The sequence below is a fragment of the Pelodiscus sinensis genome, chromosome 1 (assembly GCF_049634645.1).
Source record: "Pelodiscus sinensis isolate JC-2024 chromosome 1, ASM4963464v1, whole genome shotgun sequence".
NCBI classification, from domain to species: Eukaryota; Metazoa; Chordata; order Testudines; family Trionychidae; genus Pelodiscus; species Pelodiscus sinensis.
Window position 1 is genome coordinate 39783579 of NC_134711.1, and position 22791 is coordinate 39806369.

The 22791-nt window shown below is 39.6% G+C and overlaps 1 protein-coding gene and 1 long non-coding RNA gene across 8 annotated transcripts in view; one reads left to right on the plus strand and one right to left on the minus strand.

The window, feature by feature from the left end:
- Positions 1–22791, plus strand: part of POT1 (protection of telomeres 1) — a 152212-nt gene that overhangs the window by 64326 nt on the left and 65095 nt on the right. For 5 of the 6 annotated variants that reach the window (XM_075928408.1, XM_025184410.2, XM_075928396.1 and 2 more), the window contains 2 exons: positions 1150–1264; positions 20514–20644. In XM_075928408.1, coding sequence (XP_075784523.1) covers positions 1150–1264; positions 20514–20644 — 246 coding nt within the window. The other variant, XM_075928429.1, reaches the window with a different exon arrangement.
- The window catches only part of LOC142829264 (uncharacterized), a 32359-nt gene continuing 19398 nt past the window's right edge, over positions 9831–22791 (minus strand). Inside the window, exons 1-5 of one of the 2 annotated variants that reach the window (XR_012903703.1) lie at positions 12757–12874; positions 11408–11600; positions 11152–11251; positions 10208–10315; positions 9831–9963 (exon numbers count right to left, since the gene is read on the minus strand). This is a non-coding gene — a long non-coding RNA (uncharacterized LOC142829264). Of the gene's footprint in view, positions 9964–10207; positions 10316–11151; positions 11252–11407; positions 11601–12756; positions 12875–22791 lie in introns of those variants that run through there. The other variant, XR_012903702.1, reaches the window with a different exon arrangement.

The window sequence follows — 22791 nt, forward strand, 5'->3', positions numbered from 1 at the left end:
TTTTAACAAATTAGGGCAGGAAATTAAAAGCAGAAACTGAAATAGGGAAACCCAAACTTGTCCAATACTCAGAATTTTTGCTTCTTCAGGGTTTACTCTTATATAAGTTAACTTAATATTGGATGCTTTTATTTCTCTGGTGAAGGAACCTTGAGCATATATTTGTGCTTTTCATAAGTTGGAGCTTTATCTTTCCTTTGATTTTAAAATCAAGCAAAACTTGATGCTTGTTGGATAGTGGCCCCATCTAACACTGCCAGTTACATTGATTGGTTTTTGTGAAAAATACACCTAGAACTATAGAGTGGAAATGTCGCCTGCGAGATATTTTAAAATAAGGGATAATTATTTAATCCTTGGAAAGTATCACCTAGGATTCTTAGTTATCCACCCTCTTTCTCCTTCAGTTTGGAGATTCAGCTTTTTAATGTGTGACCTGGGTCTTCCATCCATGTGTCCATTTTATGCTATTTTTGTAAGGGAAACACCCCCCTCCCAGAATCTCTACTAACTTCAGTTAATTTAGGGAAATGTTGAAAGGAACTGGCAGGCACACAGTGGGACTTCACGTTGGGGATGATCAGTAAAACAGAAGCCTTGAGCTAGCTTTCAAATACCCCAGAGGTTAAAAAATCGTAAGCGCTAGAGACATTTTTCTGGGTGACTGTTGCAGGAGATGTAAGACTTGAGCAATAATGATCTGTGGTGATCTTTGCAAAAATGAATTTCAAAAATATTTTGTCGGAGTGATATGCATCTCTAAAAGGTCATCAGATGCCAGGGTGATGGATAAAGTTGTAATCAATTAAAAAGATATTTTCAAGTAATATTGCTTGCATTCACATGTTCAAATAAGTTACATTTGTTAGTTTATATTTATAACAAGGGAAACACACCCACAGAAAGAAATTGAGAGGGAAAATCAAATAACTCCTTGTGCTTGCTTGCTGCCTATGGGAAGCAGATGCATTTGTTTTGAGCTTCTGAAATGAGGTGCTCTAACACCTAAGGGGACTAGATAGTGCTCATTTTTAAAAAATGGCAAGAAAAGGGCAGTATTTTGGGTGAGAAGGATGATAAAACAATTTTGGATTAATATTTTTAGCAACGTTTTATATGTATCTACTTTTATTTATTGTCTCTTTCCAGCCAGTTGCACCAAAATATACATATACGCCTCTGAATCATCTTAAAGGTGGAACTATAGTCAACTTGTATGGTGCTGTGAAATTCTTCAAGCCCCCATATATAAGCAAAGGAACTGGTATGTACTGTATCAAACAGAAAATCGAAATTCTTAATACATGTCACTCTGTCTGGAGTGGTTTGTGATTGAGTGCCAACCTCAGGGCAGACTATCAAAAAGTGGAGCAGATACCCAAACTGGTTGCATGAGCTATAATAAGATTTCACCAGCCCAATCACAAATGTGAACTGCTGAAGCACAGTATTATCATGGAGTCACAGACTTTTCCCTTAAACAATCCAGTCTATCCTGCTACCCAGGCAAGTGATCACTTATTGCCAATCATCAACAATCACAGAATATTGAGGTTGCGTTCAGTTCTACAAGACCAGTTCAGATCTCACACCAAAGACAACGTGGAGCTAATCATGTGGAAAACTAAGGATTTATTTACTAGTGAAAATAAATGAGTTACTTATAGGTTAAAGCACATAAACATATATATACAAATGAGTTATGGTCCATGGTTTTAAAAGGTGATGGGTTTTAGTCAACACAAAATGTCTTTTAGGGCTGTGTTACTGGCAAACCATGTCAGTCTAGTGCCACAGTACAATTTACTTGCTATTTGGATAGATCAAAGTAATGGCTGAATACAAAGGAGTATATAGGTCGTTTAAACTTCCTGGGCCCTTCTATTGTTCTCTCTTATCTGTTCCTATACAATGCAATAGCAAACTTATACATTATGTTTATTCCTGTAAGTAAAATAATTCCTCAAACACCAATGAAGCCTTGGGGAATGCAAATGAAGAAGAGTGTTATCTTCAAAGCAAATGGTCATTGTGTATAATAATTGGAATGAAATTCCTCACTCTCTGGTATCAAAGAAAGAGCTAGTAAATACACTGTCAGCTTCCTTTCTGTATAAAGGAGCTATAAATATGGATTCAAGAAAGGATGTATTCTTACATGGAGGTATACCAGATGCAAAGTCAGGATCCCCAGAGACAGAATGGATATTCTGAAGTCTTTTGAGGCACTGCAGGCCTATAAGCAGAAATTTGTGTGTGTGTGCGCGCTTTTTTTTGTAAATGTGGACTGCAATTTTTTTAAATATAAAGGAGTTCAAAACAATCATGCAATGAGTGAGCATAGAGAGTTAATGAAAAAATTGAGTGGAGACAATGATTGGTAAAATGATTTTGTTATAATATACTAACACCAGACTCCCTTTCTCATGCTTACTTTGGGGACTATGAAAGGTGCATTCAATCCTTCGCAGCCCCCAGTGTACGGGTCTGACTGGCACTTTATTATATAATTATCACCATTTTGAGTTACAAATTGTGATTTACCTGTACATATTGTGACAGGCTTAAGGATGCAGCGACACAAAGAAAAGAATGCACAGTGACCCTCCAGCCATTCCAGTTTTGGGTGCAGCATAGAGTAGGAAGCTACCATGGCAATGCCGATGGGTTGTCCAGAGTGCACTGTTTAATGACCCAAGTTGCCCAACCACATGGTATTGAAAAGGGGGTGGGGGAAACGTGTGCCAGACCGAAGCCAGCGGTCTTCCACACTCTGGTGGAAGTCAGATATACAGGACACTGGATAAGTGGTTTTCTCATTCCAGAGTGAACTACTGGAGTCTGCTGCAATAAAATGAAGGCAGGAAAACACCTGGGGCTAATTAACTAGATTTCTCCCTCGGGCAAGTTACTCAAACCTGCAGCAAAAAAGATGAAAGATTTTCTTGTTCATTTTTTTCTCAGAATTCAGGCTTTTGGGATAAGCCTTTCTGCGTATATGTCCTCTTCAGAGGTGTAAATGGGAAATTAACAGTCCTGTTGTGATGTCCCACAATGGCCCACTTTGTTTTTATCAATTTCTTAATAAGTAGGAAATGATTCCTTCTGAAAAGTTGGATGGGAAAATATTTTTTACAGTTATAAAGTAAAAATTTAAATATTACCTTGTAGCATGTGATGAAGATATAATAAATTAGATTCATACAGGAAGAAACTTACAAGCATTTATTAAATTTAAACACTAAACACATTGTTATAAGTTCAACACCTGTCTTGGATGTATTAACACATAGGTAAAATAGATTGGTTTCCTGTGATAAATTTGTCAGAGCCTGAAGCCTAAAGCTTTGGTGAAAGCTGGTGCCTGGTCAGCCAGTATCACAGTATACAAAATGTATATGTGTTATAGTCTTTCACATTTACAGCATTAAAAACACCCAAAAAACAACCTATTTTTGGTTTACTGATATTTTCATGCCTGTAGCTATGGCGAGTAAAACTAAGGAGAATAACAGAATGACATGTGAGCTTTATTCTTGAAAAAAGAGCTTTTACACTTTCCCTATTTTGTACAGTATATGTGATTCAGTTTAGACAAACCAGTGGATAAAGCAAGTTGAAAATGGGTCTGTTATGGTAATAGTCCATACAAATTATGGAAGAAGATTTAAAGCACAGAAGCCCAGCACTTATTCTTGGGGGAATAGATAGTTCTGCTACTGTGTATAACTTCTCTTTTTTGACATTTTAATAATGAATGCAATTACACTATGTTGTAAATATGACACTATTGTGTGTCTTACACAAAGCAGCAGTTCAAAGCATGAATTATTCATTTTACTTGCGAGGGGAAGATTTGTTTGTGGTATCCTGCTTAAAGACTCTGCTCAGATTCAGGACCCTATTGTGGTAGGTGCTCCATAAACACAGAAGTAGACAGAATGTCTGCTCCATTTATTCTGAGTGAATTGAAAGCCTATGCTGGTTGTTCAAAGGCTTCTGTACAGTGTAAGGATTTTTTTAAAACGAAGTTACCACTGTAAGGGAAGGTAAATTGTCTGTTGTAATGGTTCTTAAATTTAGAAACCTGATTTACATAATTTAGTATCTGTTTAATTCTGTCCGTGAAAGTGTGATTTTTGTCTGTGTGACTAAAATATTTATATCTGTTCAATCCTCAGTATGGACACTGTTATGTCAAAAAGGTCTCTCGTCATTTTAGAGTATTTCACTTCTGACATGGGAATAACTATACTGGGATAAAACACCTATATAGTGTTACAGCTATGTCCATACTACAGTGGTTATAAAGTTTTAACTCTACACGTATAAGTAAAATAATTTTTGGCTGCTATTGAGTTAGCAGGAAGTGTAATAGTATGTCCTCTAGACAATTATGATATATGTGACTGTAAAAATCATGACATATCGTAACTTAATTGTTAGATCTTAAAAAATGGATGCAGTGATTAAATCAGGAATCAAGAGTTAGTAATAGTCCATCTGCTGTTACAGAGATCATAGCATATGTTTTGATATTTTTCTTCTAAAACTAAACTAAAATGAATATCACCGCTTTCATGTCAACATATTCCGTGATACACTCTTGCAGTATAATTTTAGCAGATCTACAAACTAATGTGCCTAAACCATAAATTTGGAGGAATCTTTATTTAAGATGAATTACTCATCTATTGGTTATTTTGTATTGCTGATAGAACTCTATGAGAGTGTCAAACAGCACAAGTTGTGTGTTCTGTAAATGATCCTTTTTGACAGTACTGTAGACTAATACAGGAATAAATGTAGAAGAACAAGCTTCAGCTGTTCTGTGTTTTGAATATTGTTGTGGTTGATAAATTACAAAACATGTATTCCTAATTATATTTAGACAATAATTAGGAAAAATATCTTTATCCAAATCTAACTTTATTTAGACTAGGAGTGAATAAGTATTTGGTCCCCCATGTAGAATTGAATTTACACATACAGAGGTTTGTACATATTACATATATTACAACTAATATATTTGATTTTTACTTTATGCATGGAGATATATTTATATTGTATGTATTAAACCAGATATACCTTGATTTTTATACTATATTTTCAAGATATACTAGAGCTATTATATTTATGATGCTGTTTTTGGCCTAAGAAATTTAAATGATAAAAGTTTTCATATAAATGAATTATATTCAGAAAACATAATTTGGGTCACCCATTCTGACTCTCTCCACAATTCTGTGTGTCTGTATGGTTTTTGTTGTTCGTTTTTTTTTTTTTTTTAAATCCACCATTCCCACTATTAGGAACTTTGAGATTGCTAGCCCCAGAATTAGCTGAGGGAATTCAAGCATAGCCTTTGAGGCAGGTTAGTTAATCCATCTGAGCTGCGACAGAATGGCCTCACTGGCCAGACCACCTGATATGGCTCCTTCAGTCAAAGTCCTGCATTTAATTGCAGCTGAGGTTGTTCTTGTCTCTGGCTTGTTCCTCGTCTTCCTCCTGCATTGTTCCTGTACTATTCCAGCATGCTGCTGCTCTTTTCAAGCCCTGCTTTCTTGCCAGTTTTGTGATTCCAGATCTGTCCTTTGGCTTGATTTATTTCCTGATTTGGCATGTGGCTCTAGCTTCCCACTCCTATCCTCTAACTCTGACTACTAAATTAGATTGCCACATCCCAGTTCTGGCATCTTCTACACTGCATAACATGCTTAGTATTATCTGTGGTACTGGTGTCTGTCACCTCCCCATTTAGTCTATTTCTTTATCCAATTACTCGTCTGGAAGGAGGGGGTAACTGTATGAAAATCGAGGCTGTGTCTACATTGGCACCCTTTTCCGGAAAAGGGATGCTAATGAGACACTTCAGAATTGCAAACGCCGCGGGGGATTTAAATATCCCCCGCGGCATTTGCATGGACATGGCTGCCGCTTTTTTCCGGCTCGGGGTTTTGCCGGAGAAAAGCGCCAGTCTAGACGGGATCTTTCAGAAAATAAAGCCTTTTCCGGAAGATCCCTTATTCCTGAATTTAAGAGGAATAAGGGATCTTCCGGAAAAGGCTTTATTTTCCGAAAGATCCCGTCTAGACTGGCGCTTTTCTCCGGCAAAGCCCCGAGCCGGAAAAAAGCGGCAGCCATGTTCATGCAAATGCCGCGGGGGATATTTAAATCCCCCGCAGCATTTGCAATTCTGAAGTGTCCCATTAGCATCCCTTTTCCGGAAAAGGGTGCCAATGTAGACACAGCCCTAGTGTATTGATAGCTATTTAAAAAGTTGTGTTCTTTGAAGCTCAAAGACTTGTCTTTTCCACCAATAAAAGAAATTACCTTCTCACCTTGTCTCTCTACTTGAAAAATAATCATTCATATAGCGTAAAACTGAAATTGTTGGAATCTCCATTCATCAAAACCCCAATAGTCACTATTTCATACGCTCTTCCACAGCATGTTTTCTGAAATGTAAACATGTTAAAATTTAAAAAAATTAGGTTGATACTCTCTAAAATCAGAAAGAAAAATAGATCCGTAATTTAAGGGCAAAATTCTCTTTTACATAGCATATCTCATCCTTTATACTTCCTTTCTACCAAGGTCCTACTTAAGTCAGTGAAAGTCCTGGTTGTAAAGGAAAAGCAGAATATCAAAGATGAGGGCCTCCCCATGAAACAGAGAGTAGAATTTTGTCCAGGATATGCAAAGGGACACATTATTTCAATATCTGTTCATAATATCTTGTCGGTTCTATACAATATATGTTGTGGTCTTTCTGTCACTGAAGCAAACTTGGCAAATTATTATGCTGCATGGTGCCTGTGCAAGATGTCTTCAAATGTTATCAATTTAAAAAAGGGGATTTTAAAAATTGAATTCACTGTAACATTGAGTCTCTGATTTTAATCAGAAAGATTTTTAAAGTATCAATGTAAAACTACAAAGATTACATTTTTTAGTCCTGCTTCAGGATATTGCCATGGGTGTGTTATGAAGGTAATTTCCTCTGGAAATACATTAGGTTTGAAATGTAACTTCTTGAAATGTCAACATCCTTTTATTTTTCTTTCCTTGCTTCTTGGAACTTATATTGACTGACAACAAAAGGGCAAGTAGGCAACAAATCAATTTTAGAAAGAACATGTCAAATGTAAATATTTCTAATAAAATCATAAGGTTTTGAGTATCTGTTAAGATTTCTGAAACTATCACAACCAATTCACCTAACTGCTGGTGGAGACTTAAATCTTGACATATCATACTTAAGAATCATGAAACCATACGGTTAGAAGGAGTTCATCAAGAGAAGCTTCTTTTGAGTTCAGTATGACTCCTCATGGATACAAGGACCTGTCCACGACCACATAGTCAGTTGCAGCATTGTGGCTTTAAAGTTTATTTCCATTATATTCCCTTTTCCACTAAGACTAAATTATTGCTCACTGGTTGCACCATTAAAAATATGACTGAAAGTAAACTTTGGGTATATTTACAGATGTAGATCCACAGTGGGCTGAATTTTTGTCATATGCATTGTTAGCCATTTTTACCAATCTTTGATTGGTCTAGGTTGTAATTATGCTACAGCTCTTTGAGTCATATATATGTTAAAAACTTTTGCCTAGATTTTCTGAAAAAAAAAATTCTGATAAAATTTAATTCCCAGAAATTTTGTTGGCGGCAGTTGTCATTGTGACATGAATAAGATTAAGAACATAGTGATGCTATTTGATTTTATTGCATGCTTTGCTATATTTAGAATTTTCTTTGATGTCCTGGCTGCTGGAATCAAGTGATTACTTGACAATTTCTTTTTATGAAACTTATCTTCTAGACAATTCCTACCCCCATTCTGTCTTTCATATCACCCTTTAATAGGTGAATAAGTGTCCGATAAATTTTTCAAGCCTTGAGAGTGTATCACAATATGCCCTCCTTGTTACTGTGCAATATCCTGGACAAACATTATTGCATCAAGTTTAATATCTTTGGAGTCTGTTGTATTGAATGATTGGTTTATATATCCCTGTGCAGGAGGGATTTTATGTATTTCCAAGAGGAGTGATAGCGACAGTTCCTCTAGGAACCAAGAGGTATGGGCATTGTTTAAACAGATTCACTAAGGTAAAAAGTGCCACCAGACTCCTTTTTTTTTTTTTTTGCTGAAACAGACCACCATAGCTATCTCTCTGAAACTCCAGAGGAATATCACCACCTGCACAGGCTCACATATTTGGTTGGTTGTTCCTATCCAATGGGAGCTGCAGGAAATGGCAAACAGCAATTCCCCGTGCCACTTCTCACAGCTCCCATTGGCTGGGAATGGCAAACCATGGCCAATGGAAGCTGCAGGCAGACGTACTTGTGGATGCAATGTAAACAACCTGTCTGGCGGCCCACCAGCAGCTTATACTGAGGAGCAATGTGTGGTCTGCAGTCTGTAGATTGCTCCCCTCCCCCGCCTCCCGTTTTACATCTTTGAAAAGTTAAAATGTTACCGACAGTATAAGTTTCTTGCACTTTTAATAAATGTGCTAACCTTGCATTCTTTTACCTTTTTTACTTTGATACAATATGTATTGTTCTTTATGCCTGAATATGGCAAAAGCAGTGTCTATATATTTTTAGCAAACAACAGTTTTATTCCAAACACAATAAATATTCTTTGTCTTCAGTCATATTTGTAGTAACTGGTGCATTCTTCTTTCCTTTGAGATTTCTTCGAGAGCATTTAACTTGCACTGATTTGAAGCCTGACTGGAAGAATCCTTTATACAGTAATGCAAACTATTTGTTATAGAAGTGACTTTGGAACAGTCGTTAGACTTTGCCTCCAAATTCTAGTAAATAATGTGGTAGCAGAGTATAAGTCTTAGGCTCTTCAGCTAACAGTTTAATTCCTTAAGTGATATGAAATCTGTTTGATAAAGAGACTGTACAGTGTCCGTTTTGTGGCTCCTGTTTGTATTGAGATGTCCCTCCGGTTCAGCAGTCCTCAAAATATTTGGGAATAGGATCTGAATTTGATCTTTCACAGATAATGTAAATGCTGAAGTTATGCAATTCTTCTTTGAGGACTGTCCCCATGGGTGCTGCACCTTAGGTGCTTCAGTGCCACTGAGCCCAGGATGGAGATTTTTTTACAGCAGTACCCTTAGCTGTAACGTGCAGGGAGCCAGTATGTGTTCAATACAGGCTACTGTGCATGCGCAACTGGTCCTTCTCTCCGCCTCCCATCCCCCCAGTTCCTTCCCTACCACTGCCGGCTACGGTCGCAACTTTAGCAGTCTCCCTCGCATACCCTTATCTCATCTAATTTGTAAATAGTTACCTTAGGAATTAGTCAGTTAAGTAGAGTTAGTAGTTAGCTGTCAATGTTGTGATAGTTTAAAAAAAAAATTTGGAGGCCTGAGGAAGAAGTGGCGGCAAGTCGCTTCCCAGAACAAAGCTTCCCATCACAGGATCTCTGCGGGATATGCCTGGCTTGCCCGGCTTCAAGCGATGCGCTTGTTGTAAAACAGCCATATCTGTCTCCGACAGACCCGACAAGTGCCTCAGCTGTCTGGGGCAGCACCACCCTATTGAAAGCTGCCCTCACTGTCAGAAACTGACAAATTTCTCCAAGAGAGCCAGAGCGCTCCAGATAAAAATCCTCGCCATGGAGAAGAAGTGAAGCTCTCCCCGTGATAAGGCACACTCCACCCATACCCACCACAGATCACCAGATATGGGTTTGGATATAATGTCCCGGTGGTCAGACACGGCCTGCTGGAGGACGGAGAAGTACCCCTTGCGGTTGAAGTACTGGGAGGCCTGGTGTTCCGGGGCACGGATGGGGATGTGCGTCCCGTCGATGGCACCCCCACAGTTGGGGAAGCCGAGGGCACTGAACCCCCGGATGACCGTGTCCGGGTCGGCGAGGCGGACCACACTGTGGAGCAGCACCCAGTTGATGGCCTTTACCGCCTGCAGAGAGACACAGCAAACCGTGAATCACTGGGGCGCCTGGGTGGCCAGGAGTGTTCGTTCCCTGGCACTTCCCCATGCCCCACTCCCGGAAGCAACCCCCACAGGTGGTGTGTAGTATGGCCGGGACAGACCAAACCCTCCAGTGCCGGGCTCTTTCGCCTCCTCCACCTCCCCCGTTTTCCCTGGGGCAGCTCATCCCCTCCTTGCAGCCCCCCTTTCCAGTGACCGGTGGGTGCCATACCTGCATGAGTATTGCTCCGATGGTGGCTCTCCCCACGCCGAACTGGTTCCCAACAGATTGGTAGCTGTCCAGTGTGGAGAGCTTCCACAGGGCGATGGCCACATGCTTCTGGAAAGGGATGGTGGGCCTCATGCGAGTGTCCCGTCGCTGCAGAGCAGGGGCGAGCCACTCGCAGAGCTCCAGGAACGTGTCCTCCTTCATCCTGAAGTTCTGGGTCCACTATTGGTCTCCCCAGTGCTCCAGGACGATGCGTTCCCACCAGTTGCTGCTGGTGTCCAGATGCCAGATGCGACGGGGCACGCTGGCATTGGGGAGCTGCTGCCGCTCCTCCACAACCCCCGGGGAGGCCAGGGGGAGAGGCAGGGGGCTGACGTGCACCAGATGGTGCAAGGCAGCCTCCACCCATTGCTGGCAGGCTTTCAGCAGGAAGTCCAAAAGCTGGAGCAGCATGCTCTGGCTCCATGGTGCCAAGTGTAGCGATGTCCCCAATGGGAAGCACCAACACAGGCAGGCAGAGAGAAAAACGCTTTGCTGTCCCTCAGCGAGGTAGGCAAGCAAGTGGAAAAGCTGAGTACCACCTGTCCAGCACGAGACTCAGACAGCAGCCACACAAAGCAACTACTGACCTGATGCCCTGCCGGAACCGGTTTCAGCTGCCCTTAAATGCGACCCAGCGTCCAATCAGTGTGGGCACGCTAATTCGAATTAGTTTTTGGGTCTAGGTGTGCTAATTCGAATTAGCTTAGTTCGAATTAACTAATTCGAATTAAGTTAGTTCGAATTAGTGCTGTAATGTAGGCATACCCTGGGAATGGTGCATTCCACGGAACATACAGCTGACCGCGACATACCTACCAGGCAAAGACAATATACTGGCAGACAAGCTTAGCAGACCGTTTCCCCAGAATCATGAATGGGAGATGAAGAAAACAATCCTCAATCACCTCTTCAAGAAATGGGGCTTCCCAGTTGTAGACCTCTTCGCGACCAGCAGCAACTCCCGATGCCCATGCTACTGCTCCAAAGCAGGAATAGGTCCAGAGTCTGTGGGGGATGCTTTCAGTATAGAATGGAACGTACACTTAGCAGATGCGTTCCCTCCCTTCCCACTGATACAGAAAGTGATCCTCAAAATCAGATGGGACAGGGCCAAAGTGATACTTATCACCCAACTGACCCAGACAAACATGGCATCCATACCTTTTGCAGATGAGTGTACAGCCACCATATCGCTTCCCGTCAGTATGTATGCTGCTGACTCAACAAAACGATTAAATCCCCTATCCGCACATCCACAGATTACATCTGTGGGCGTGGATGCTTGCTGGCTGACTCCCATCAGACAGGGCATTCACAGAACCGGTGCAACTCGTCCTCACCAACTCCAGACGACCTGCAACAAGAGAGACATATGCTCAGAAATGTGAACCTCCTCATACTGACGTATCTTGCATTTTACAATATCTGTGGGTATGTCTACACTGCCAGCCTAGTTCGAACTAGGGTGGCTAATGTAGGCATTTGAAGTTGCAAATGAAGTCCGGGATTTAAATATCCTGGACTTCATTTGCATCTTGCCGGGCGCAACCATTTTTAAATCCCCCTTAGTGCGGACTCCGTGCCCGCGACTACACACGGCACAGAGTAGGTAGTTCGAATTAGGCTCTCTAATTCGAACTACCATTACTCCTCGTTCTACGAGAGCCTAATTCGAATTACCTACTCCATGCCACGTATAGCCGCGGGCACGGAGTCCGCACTAAGGGGGATTTAAAAATGGCGGCACCTGGCAAGATGCAAACGAAGCCCAGGATATTTAAATCCTGGGCTTCATTTGTAACTTCGAATGCCTACATTAGCCACCCTAGTTCGAACTAGGGTGGCAGTGTAGACATACCCTGTTAGAATTACATAGCACGGGTCTCTCCCTCAATACCATGAAAGTGCACTTGGCATTCATTTCCGCCTTGCATGCGCCAAGCCAAACACACTTAGTTTTCACACGCCTATCAATCAAACAATTTATGCAGTACCTATACATCCTATTTCTTCCCCACAAAGACTCAATCCCAGCATGGGTCTTAAATTTGGTACTGAAAGTAGTCAAAGTAAAACCTTTTGAGCCTCTTGCCACCTGTTTGTGCCTACATATTTCTATGAAAGTTGCATTCCTGATAGCAATCACATCCGCTAAACGAATAGGTGAAATAGCATGTTACATGAATACTTTTAATAAGTACCAACGGATCAAGGATGCCAAAGGTGTAAGAGGGCAATCCTCAGAGAAGTGCTCAGCACTTCCCAATCCTCTAGGGATGGTAAAACAGGTTGGACCTCTATCCATATCTATTCACCGTTTAAAGTGCAAAACCGCAATAAATAAAAACATAAGTCCAGGTATAAATTTTATAACAACAGGACTATATTGTTTGACAAAGTAGAAATTTAAAACACAATATCTCTATTTAACATTAACCCGGGGGCAGTCCCCATTCTACAATAACCTAAAGGATAAGAAGGGGAAGTCCCCTCAAATCCTTGAATATTACCAGAGTCTTCGACGATAGTGGAGCCGCAGAAGCTGGTGACCTCAAGCCTTTGGTTGTTTTAGAGCCTCGGGCGAGGAACAACCAGGCGATCCCTCGTCGGACGATTCGAGGCAGGATAGTCCCACGAAGACAGGAATTGGGAACGACGACCGGCGATTCGTCTTCCACGGATCGTTTTCTCGTCAGCCCTTTTCACGCTCTTCGGTAGCGTCTTGAACCGGCGATGGTAGACCCTGTACTTAACTTATTCTAATCCTAAAATAAAACCCTACACTCTCTGACGCACCCATCGAACAAACACGATGACGGCCGACCTTACGTTGACCGACGCACCTGTCGATGACACATGGGAGATCTATCCTATTCTAAGAACTAAACTACACTAAACTAAAAGTAGGAAAATGACCTTCCGTCATGTAACCCAAGGAAGAAGACTAGAACACCATAAAGATGTTCGGTACCACAAGGATACCTAGTACCATTAAGATACTAACAGATTCTGTATATGACAAATACCATTAAGGTATTCTTTCTGAAAAGAGCCCAGGCTAGGATGCTCTACTAACCCGACAAAACACACCACGCTGCAGGCCCCAGCTACGTCCGGGAACCAGCACGAACTGACGTTCGGTCCAAACTTATATAGGGTGGTTTCATGCATATTCATTATCTAGATGTTTTAAACTTATTGGACATGGCAAGGATGCTTTTCCAGCGTGGTTTGAATTGATTGGCTAATAGGAATGCTCATACATAGTCATGTTTATGCAAATTTAACTGACAGGTAGCTCAGGTTTTGAACTCAAATATTCTACCTGCACATTCTATGCCATACCCAATTGTAAAAGACAAATCTGGAAAGTTCCAGGTACAAAATGGAGTTTTGGTCTCCATTTTGGAAAACTACATTTTAAACAGCTTTTCCCTTATTAATGGTCTTACAAACATTTTTCTTCAATTTACAATTCTACACAGCATTGACAAGAGTACATAGTGCTATATTACATCACTTATCTCCATTACAGGTGGCAGGCCTTAAAATTTACTCAAATCTTCATCTATTCAGCATTTCTGCCTTACAAGCAGCAGACCCACCTTACACTATATTCCACAAGGATAAGGTCATGCTTAGAACCCACCCCAAATTGCTCCCCAAAGTACTTACCGAATTCCACTGTAACGAACCCATATACTTACCTGTCTTCTTCCCTAAACCACACAAGGACAACAAAGAAGCAGCTCTCCATACCTTGGATAGCCACAGGGCATTAGCATTTTACTTGTAACAGATTAAGCCCTTTAGGAAAACTCCACGTCTCTTTATCTCTTCAACAGAGAAGTTGCAGGGACTGTCTATATCAAATTAAAGACTGTCAAAGTAGATATCTAGTTGCATCAAACTAGCATGTGCCATAGCCCAAAAAGAGTTACCAACAACTGTACGGACCCACTCGACATGGGCAATGGCAGCCACGATAGCATTTCTATGAGGAGTCTCGATGGAAAACATTTGTAGCACCGCAACATGGGCCTCAATACACACTTTCACACGACATTACGCACTGCAAACTTTTGCAGACATGGACACAAAGTTTGGCCACACAATACTCACGGCCTCATAATCTCAGTATCCGAAACTCCCACCTCCTCATACGAACATTGCTTCATAATCACCTATGGTGGAGCACCCACGGGGACAGTCCTCGAAGAAGAAAGAGAGGTTACTCACCTGTGCAGTAACTAGAGTTATTCGAGATGGTTGTCCCCATGGGTGTTCCACCACCCTTCTTCCTCCCCTCTGCTTCAAGATACATCATCTCCAGGGCAGAGAAGGAACTGAGGAGCGGGGGCGGGGAGCGGAGCGAAAGAAGGTCGTGCATGCGCAGTAGCCTATATAGAACACACACCGGCTCCCTCTGTACGCCAGGGGTACTGATGTAAACGATAGCTGTCCTGGGCTCATCGGCACTGAAGCACCTAAGGTGCAGCACCCACAGGGACATCCATCTCGAACAACTCCAGTTACTGCAGAGGTGAGTAATCTCTCCTTTCTTGCTTTGGTTTCTTAGAAAGTAAGGTATGTTTCTTGTATAACACAGTATTTTGGTTCAAAAGTGAATCCGAGATTTTGATGGTGCATGTTTAATATTTTTCCTCTCTCTTTACCCCTCCTCCATGATGCACTTCCTCTACATTGATGATGTTGCAAAGGACATTGGAATTCTGAAAGTGATTACCTGGCTCCCTATGTTCTGCTTATTAGGACATATTTTCCTAATGTTATTTTTCTGAAGATAGTACCTTAAGAAAATGTCGGTTCTTGGAAAATAAGTTCCTTATCTGCTGTTTACAGAATTCCAATTACGCCTCACAAGAAATGCATATACACAGTATTATTGGGGCCCTACTATGTTGGTGAACCATTTGGTTCATTTGAAAATTGTGAATTTCATGATTTCATCTATTTAAATCTGAAATTTCAGCATTTTAATTGTAGGGGTTCTGACTGAAAAATGATTTGCAAGTGGGTCACAAGGTTATTGTAGGGAGTGTTGCAGTACTGCTAGCCTTAGTTCTTTGCTGCTGCTGGTGGCAGTGCTGCCTTCAGAATGAGCAGTTGGAGAATGGCAGCTGCTGCCAACTAGCCCAGCTCTAAAGGTAGAGCTACTGTCAGCAACTGTGCAACAGTACAATGGTATGGTACTGCCATCCTTTTCTCTACACAGCTGCCTGCAGATTTGGGCCCTCCATCATGAGCCACCACTTTCCAGCCAGACAACTCCAAAGACAGAAGTAAGAGTTACAGGATATGGCATTACCATCCTTCCTTCTATGCAGCTGCTTGTGACACTGCTACCTTCACAGCTGGACTCCTGAGCAGCAGCTACCCCTCTCCAGCTCCCTAGTTCTGAAGGCAGCACAACTGCCAGCAGCAGTGTAGAAAAAAGGAAATACAATGGATCTCCCCCATGAACCGCACACCAATAAACTTGCAACCTCCTGAAGCTCCCTTTTGTGTCAGGATCCCCAATTTGAGAAATGCTAGTCTCCCCCGTGAAATACATATAATCAGGGGCAGATGACTGTTTTGCGGGGCCCTGGGCAGCATAACTCCGCGCCCCCCCCCCCTTTGCCACGGCGCATGCGCGGGGCTTTTTTAAGCGCAGGGCCCGGGGCGGCCGCCCCGTTCGCCCTGCCCTATATCCGCCCCTGCATATAATACAGGGCAGACACAAATCTGATCTTTAGTATAGGGTAAAAGCAGACTATGCACATTTCACAAGAGGAGACCAGATTTCATGGTCCATGATGCATTTGTGAAGCCCATGAATTTGGTATGTCCTTACATGTTATACATCTGGCAAAACCATTTTAAAGTTGTGGGATTTACAGAAAAATTGTTGGCCACCAGGTATATGTTGACTTATTAATGTGTCTGGTTTAGGAGCAACTATACCAATAATTTGATTAGCAACATTATATTAGTTACAGATAACAATAATTACTTGAATTTAAGTTTTAAATAGCACATAGTTCAGTTGTTAGTTTAAAAACTGTTGATCATAGAAACATTTATTATGCAAGTAAAGGAAAGAATTCTGTGCAAGTATTTCAGCAGATTATATAAATGCATATATTCATTACTTTTTTTGATTAAAGACTTAATATAGAATTACTAGCAGTTTTTCTTTTCTAATAAAACTCCTAGGCAATTTGCACTTATTCATACAAAAAAATTAGGTAAATTGTTCACAATTAACATTAATGCCTAACAAGGAGTTTAATTTTCCATCTGTTATATTTTGATTTATGTCTAGTTAGGTAAAATATTACTAACATACTAATTTTCTACTGTTGGGCAAATCCTAGTGAAGTGCATTTCTGCCCTGTCCCATTTTTTAAACTAAATTTTTGCATATTTTATTTTAGCCAGTCAGATAAAAACTACTGGCTTTAAAATAGAGAGGGTTTTTTATTTTAATGGTGGCTATCAATCTGGTAAAGGAATCTATTGTGTCTGATAAAGGGAAATTATTCTTTAATTATTGAGCTTCATTAATATTTTAGGGCTGTAAAATTATTAAAATTAATCATGATTAATCACATGATTTAAAACATCATGATTACTCACACTGTTAATAATAGAATACCATTATTTAAATAGTTTTGGATATTTTCTGTATTTTCAAATATATTTATTTCAGGTACAACACAGAATACAAAGTATACAGTATGGGTCTCTTTATACTTATTTTTCATTACAAATCTTTGACCTGTGAAAAAAATTAGTATTTTGCAGTTCACCTAGCATAAGTTCTGCAGTGCAATTTATTTATGATAGAAGTTGAACTTATGGATGTGAAATTATGTACAAAAACATTCATTCAAAAATAAATCAATGTGTCTTTAGTGTCTGTAGGCCAACTCAATCCTATTGCTTGTTCAGCCAGTCGCTCAGACAAGCAAGTTTGGTTTTTTTTCAATTGTAGATGGTAATGTATTCACTTCTTTTTCACAATGTCACCTGAAAGTGAGAACAGGTGTTCACATGGCAATGTTGTAAGATATTTACATGCCAGATGCACTAAAGATTTGTATGTCTCTTGTGGTTCAGTCAGCATTCCAGAAGGCATGTGTCCATTCCAAACGGCTAAATGTAGTGCCTTGCATGTAGAATAGTTCTACATGCAAGGCACTACATTTAGCCGTTTGGAATGGAAATCCATCAACCATATGAAGAAACTCGCACAGATACAGACAGACATCATCTTTCTATCCAAGTGCAAGAAAATGGACATCGTACCCAAAGGACTGAACATATTTGTTCATTTTTTTTAATTGTATCCTTTGGTATATATGGTTGTGACTACTTTCTTCCACTATTTGATCTGAGGAAGTGGGTCTGGCCCACGAAAGCTCATCATCTAATAAACCATCTTGTTAGTCTTTAAAGTGCTACATTGTCCTGCATTTTGCTTCTTTGAGGTGTAAGTGTGGAATTTAGACTGGTTCTGAACAAATTACAGCTCCCTCTATATCTGAGAAAATTTTGTTTTCCCAACTTGAAAAATTATATATCTATTTTGTTATGCCAATCATTTTTGTGACTGCTATATGTGACCATGCAGACATCACCTTGAGTTCAGATTCAATGAGAATTGGTGTAGCTTCTCTCCCCTTTTGGGCTTTATAGGATCGAATTAGTATGGATTGGATGGCTCCCAATCTCCCACAATATGATCTAATTTGTCTCACAGCTCTAACTTGGCCAGAAAACTCTTCTTCCATTAATTCTTCTGTGTAGAGATGGTTCTGTGGAGCAATCCTTTCCTTAAAATCTATAGTAAAATGATGTGGGGGAATTGCTAAAAAGAAGACTAAATATACTGTGTTACAGCTAATTGATAATGATTTATTTAAAACATTTATAGATCTTCTGCAACAGTTAGGTTTTCTCTGCTCTTGAGTGTGAGAATATTTCCAATTAAAGCATTTAACTTACAAATGTATCTTAAACCAGATGCATTGGAAACTCCAGAACATCCATAACATTTTATTATTTTAGAGGAAACTTCATGGATTTACTCAGCCAATGGTATTACTTTATAATTTTTTGATGCAAAATACTCTGCCAAAGATTAATAGTGTGAGAGTTGCTTGCAATTATGGGTGTTAAAATAGTTAACCAGTAAGCTTAACAGTTAACCAGTCAATTAATCCCCACCGGTGACCTCCAGCAGCAGCCAGCCATGCTTGGCTGGGGCAGCCCCAACCTTAGAGAGGTCAGAGGTAGAACCTCACAGAGGTCAAGGCGCAAGCGTGGAGTTAAAATGGTTAAATGAATAACCGTTTTAACATTCTTACTTAGAATAGAGATTAGGATACACAATTCTCTCTGACCCAATGGAATACAATTACATCTAATGTTAAAAAAAACAACTGAAGACTTGAGATTATGGCTTATTCATCAGAAAACATCTTTTAATATACTGGTCCCCACATAATTTAATGGTAGTAGTCCTCAGAACTGGTGACAGATATTGGAAATGTAACTCTGTTGGTGCTGTGTTAGTACATACGTATTGTGGGAGTGTGCCTCCATCAAGAGCTTCTAGTCAAATGATTAATCTGATTTTGGATGCTAAATTTTGTTGTTGGATATATTCCTGATATCTGAAGGTTAACAGTTAATAAGGTGGAGTGGTTCCAATGTATATTTTGGTTGCTAAAACCAAAGGGTAAAAGTCAATCCCGGCTAACCATTGATGTGTGGCTCAGTGGTATAGTTGACTTGGCAGCTGACAATGGCTGACATTCTGTAAAAGGGGAATACCAGAGAAATTCAGTTTTTTCAGAGGTCAGTGATTAATGCAGACACAGCACATATGTGTAATTTCTCCTCCCTTTATCCTTAACCTTTACTTACTTTATAGGTTATGATGAATCTTCTGTTTTGGTATATTTGTTTTATTTTGAAAAATATAAACGTTTTTATCTATGCATTTTTGTGTTTATATTTAAAAAAAATCTAGACAACTTTCTGGTGGCTTAAGCAGTGTTTCCTAAATTCTGAATTGGGGATTCCTAAATTCTGAATTGGGATTATATAAATCTTTATATTTTAAGTACTACAACAGTACCTGATTGAGTTCGAGTCATTTGATTTGAAAGTTAGCTTTTGCAAAAGCAAAAACCTTAGTGAAAATCAGATCAGATATCTGCATCTCAAGCAATTCAGAACTGCTGATTTTTACCTTTTGCTTTGATCATTATTATAATACAGACTTCTGCAGGCATTGCTATGTCACTCAGGGATGTGATTGAGGTGTAATATGTGATTAACAGAGCTGTGCTCTCAAAACCCCTACTATAGACACAGTTATATCAGCAAAACTCTGCTTTTACCAGAATAGCTTGTCTCACATTACTACAGGGAAAGAAGTGCTAATAAATTATACCAGTAAAAGCATAGTTTTTCATGGTTTGCCAATGCAGCATAACACTACACCTATACCAGTGCACAATACTTAGCAGTACCAAATAACCCCCAAATTTAAGACAATTTCACCATTACTTCCTTGCAGATTTCTCACTTAAAGATGTCCAACTGAGCATATTCTTTTACATTTCTGTTTAGGGAAGTCAGTGATATACATAATATACTGTTACAGTTCTCATTTGGTAAAATAAAGGTCATACAGTCTTCTGAGTTTACCTTGTGGTTTGTTGTAGAAGTGCAATGCCATTTCCTGGATCTCTAGCACTACCCACCCCATCTCCCTTAACAAAAACCATAACAACAACAAAAAACCTTTACAGTCCTTGAAAGGTAATAAACTCTCAAAGTCCTGGTATGTGCCTGCAACCTTGGGGGAGGGCGGAAAGGGACAAGGAATAATTCATATTTAAATTTATTCTTAACATTGCACAGTTCTTTATCTCTTCAAAGCATATTGAAAAACTATTTTTCACAACTTTCCTCGTTTTATAGATGAGGAAACAGATTTGTAAAACTCTGATATTCCCCCAATCATTTAGTGCACCAATTTCAGAACAAAGAATAGAACTTGGGAGTTCTGTCTCAGAGTCCTTGGCTGGAGCAACCATGAGCTATTCTGACATTTTACATCGTGTATAATGGGATGAATTTTCTTATTTATGTTAGCATTGCTCCCTTAATTTATGTGTTAATCCAAATGCGACTATTAAAATGTCCTAAAGATCTATTATGCATTTATTTTTAATGTATTTTACAGATTATTGTTCAGTTGTAACAATTGTGGACCAATCAAATGTGAAGTTAACATGCACACTTTTTAATGGAAATCTAGATGCCCTTCCAAAAATCTACAAAATTGGAGATATTGTTCGATTTCATAGAATAAAGGTACGTTGTTTTTAATATATTTGTGTTTGGAGGAAGACTGCAGCATTGTGGGGATAGCTTTATTCATATTGTGAAATTTCTTCAGGCCAATACGGAATAAAGAAGATCGCTCATTTATGAACCAAGACTAAATTGATTAAAAAACTTATAGGCACTCTATTAGTAGTTTTATAATAGGTATAGGATTTCTATGTGAACAGAATATGTTAGCAATAGCCAACATGGATTGTGTAAATGAAAATCATGCCTCTTCAGTCTATTAGAATTCTTTGAGCTAGTTGCTCTGAACCCAGCTCTGGAGCATATTAGATAAATCTGATGACTGGTCTAAAGTGAACTAGCTACAGACCTCTATAAAATGGTGGCAGTAGAAACACTTTAGCTGTTTTGTCTGTATTGGAGCATGTGTACTATAAAAATGTACATATTCTTCAATACTGCTCTGTTTGGATCGCCCGAAGATTTAATGAGTTCCATGTACCACCCATGGGCAAAAATTCAATTGAGATCTGCATTAAAACAATAGTTTGGTCTCTAGCTCCGAGCCAAAAGTTAATAAGACACAAAACTTAGAAACTTGTTAAAAAATGACTGTTTTATACCTCTTCACAATCTTTAGTTTAAATGACCTCAAATCAAGTCACTGAACCATTCCTATTGCTTTCTAAGGTGTACTACATTTCAAAAGAATCTGACTAAGCATGCCAATTTTAAGAGGACTAAAAGATCACACTTTAAACACAACCTTAATTATAGTGGTGCTGCTGTGCCACTATAATAATTAAAATAGGAGTTAGCATGATCATTTGGGTCAGAGATATTTCTTATCTTTTCACATTGACTTTTAATGGGAAGGGAGTTCTGTTGGGATTAGTCTAGATACAGAATCACTTGATTTGCTCATGTTTCAGGAAACGAAAATTGCATGCATCTTGATAACAAGATTGAAAGATTGTTTAGCATAATTATATTTCTGTTACTGTCATTTGTAATGCAATTTTGTGACGTAAGCTAATACTTAATGAATTAATACAGATATATCTGTATCTTCTACTGCATTAGTTACTAGTGATAAATCTGTGCCTTTTACTACTTTGTGGGGAACACAGTGATGGGGAGGAAATTTAGCTTTCTGCCTAACAATGGAAACATATGGTCTCAAATGTTGCACTATATCAGCACCCTGCATATTGTATAACACCTTGTTATTCACACTAAAACTACATGAAAATAATGTTCAGCTATTCAGAATATGTAGTTAGAACCACTACCAAATTAATGGTCCACTTTGATGAATTTCATGTTCATAGTATTTTAAAAATAGTAAATTTCATGATTTAGCAACAGAAAACTCTTGTAATTTGCTATGGATGGGTTCCTGACACCACCGTGAATGGCAAAATTTGTGAATACTGGGAACCACAGCTGAGCTCCCTGAGGCTCCCAAACTCACCTCAGCAACCATAAGGAATGCATGGAACCACAAATCGCGAGGGTCTCCTGTATTTAAATCTGAAAATTGATGTTGTAGGGATCCTGAACCAAAAAGGAGTTGTGGAGTGGTCAAGATTATTGTAGGAGGAGTTGTGGTATTTCTACACTTTATTCTATGCTGCTCATGGCAGAGCTACCTTCAAAGTCGGGCTGCTGGAGAGTGGTGACTGCTGGCTGAAAATCCAGCGTGAAAGGCCTTCACCAGCAGTCAGCGCAGAAGTCAGGATGGAATGTCTCCTCAATAGAATGTTTTTTACTGTGTTGAAGCCTTGGAAGTCTCAAAACATTAGAGATACAAGATGAGTAAAGTCACGTCTTTTATTGGACCAACTTCTGTTGATGAAATGGACAAGTTGTCAAGCTACAAAGAGCTCCGTGTGTCTGGGTCCAGATCTGAAAGAGCTCTGTGTAGCTTGAAATCTTGTCCCCTTCATCAACAGAAATTGGTCCGATAAAATATATGATTTCACCCACCTTATCTGTTCAGCAATTTCAGTTTTCTTATCTTTTAACATTGACTGTTAAGTGGGAATGTTGCATGCTATATGAACCCTGTCATGGGGTGTAGGTCACAAGTGGGAAGTAAGGGGTTATGGCACATGTGGTTAGAATAGGTACTACTGTCCTACCCCAAGCACTGTGGTAAGTGTAGT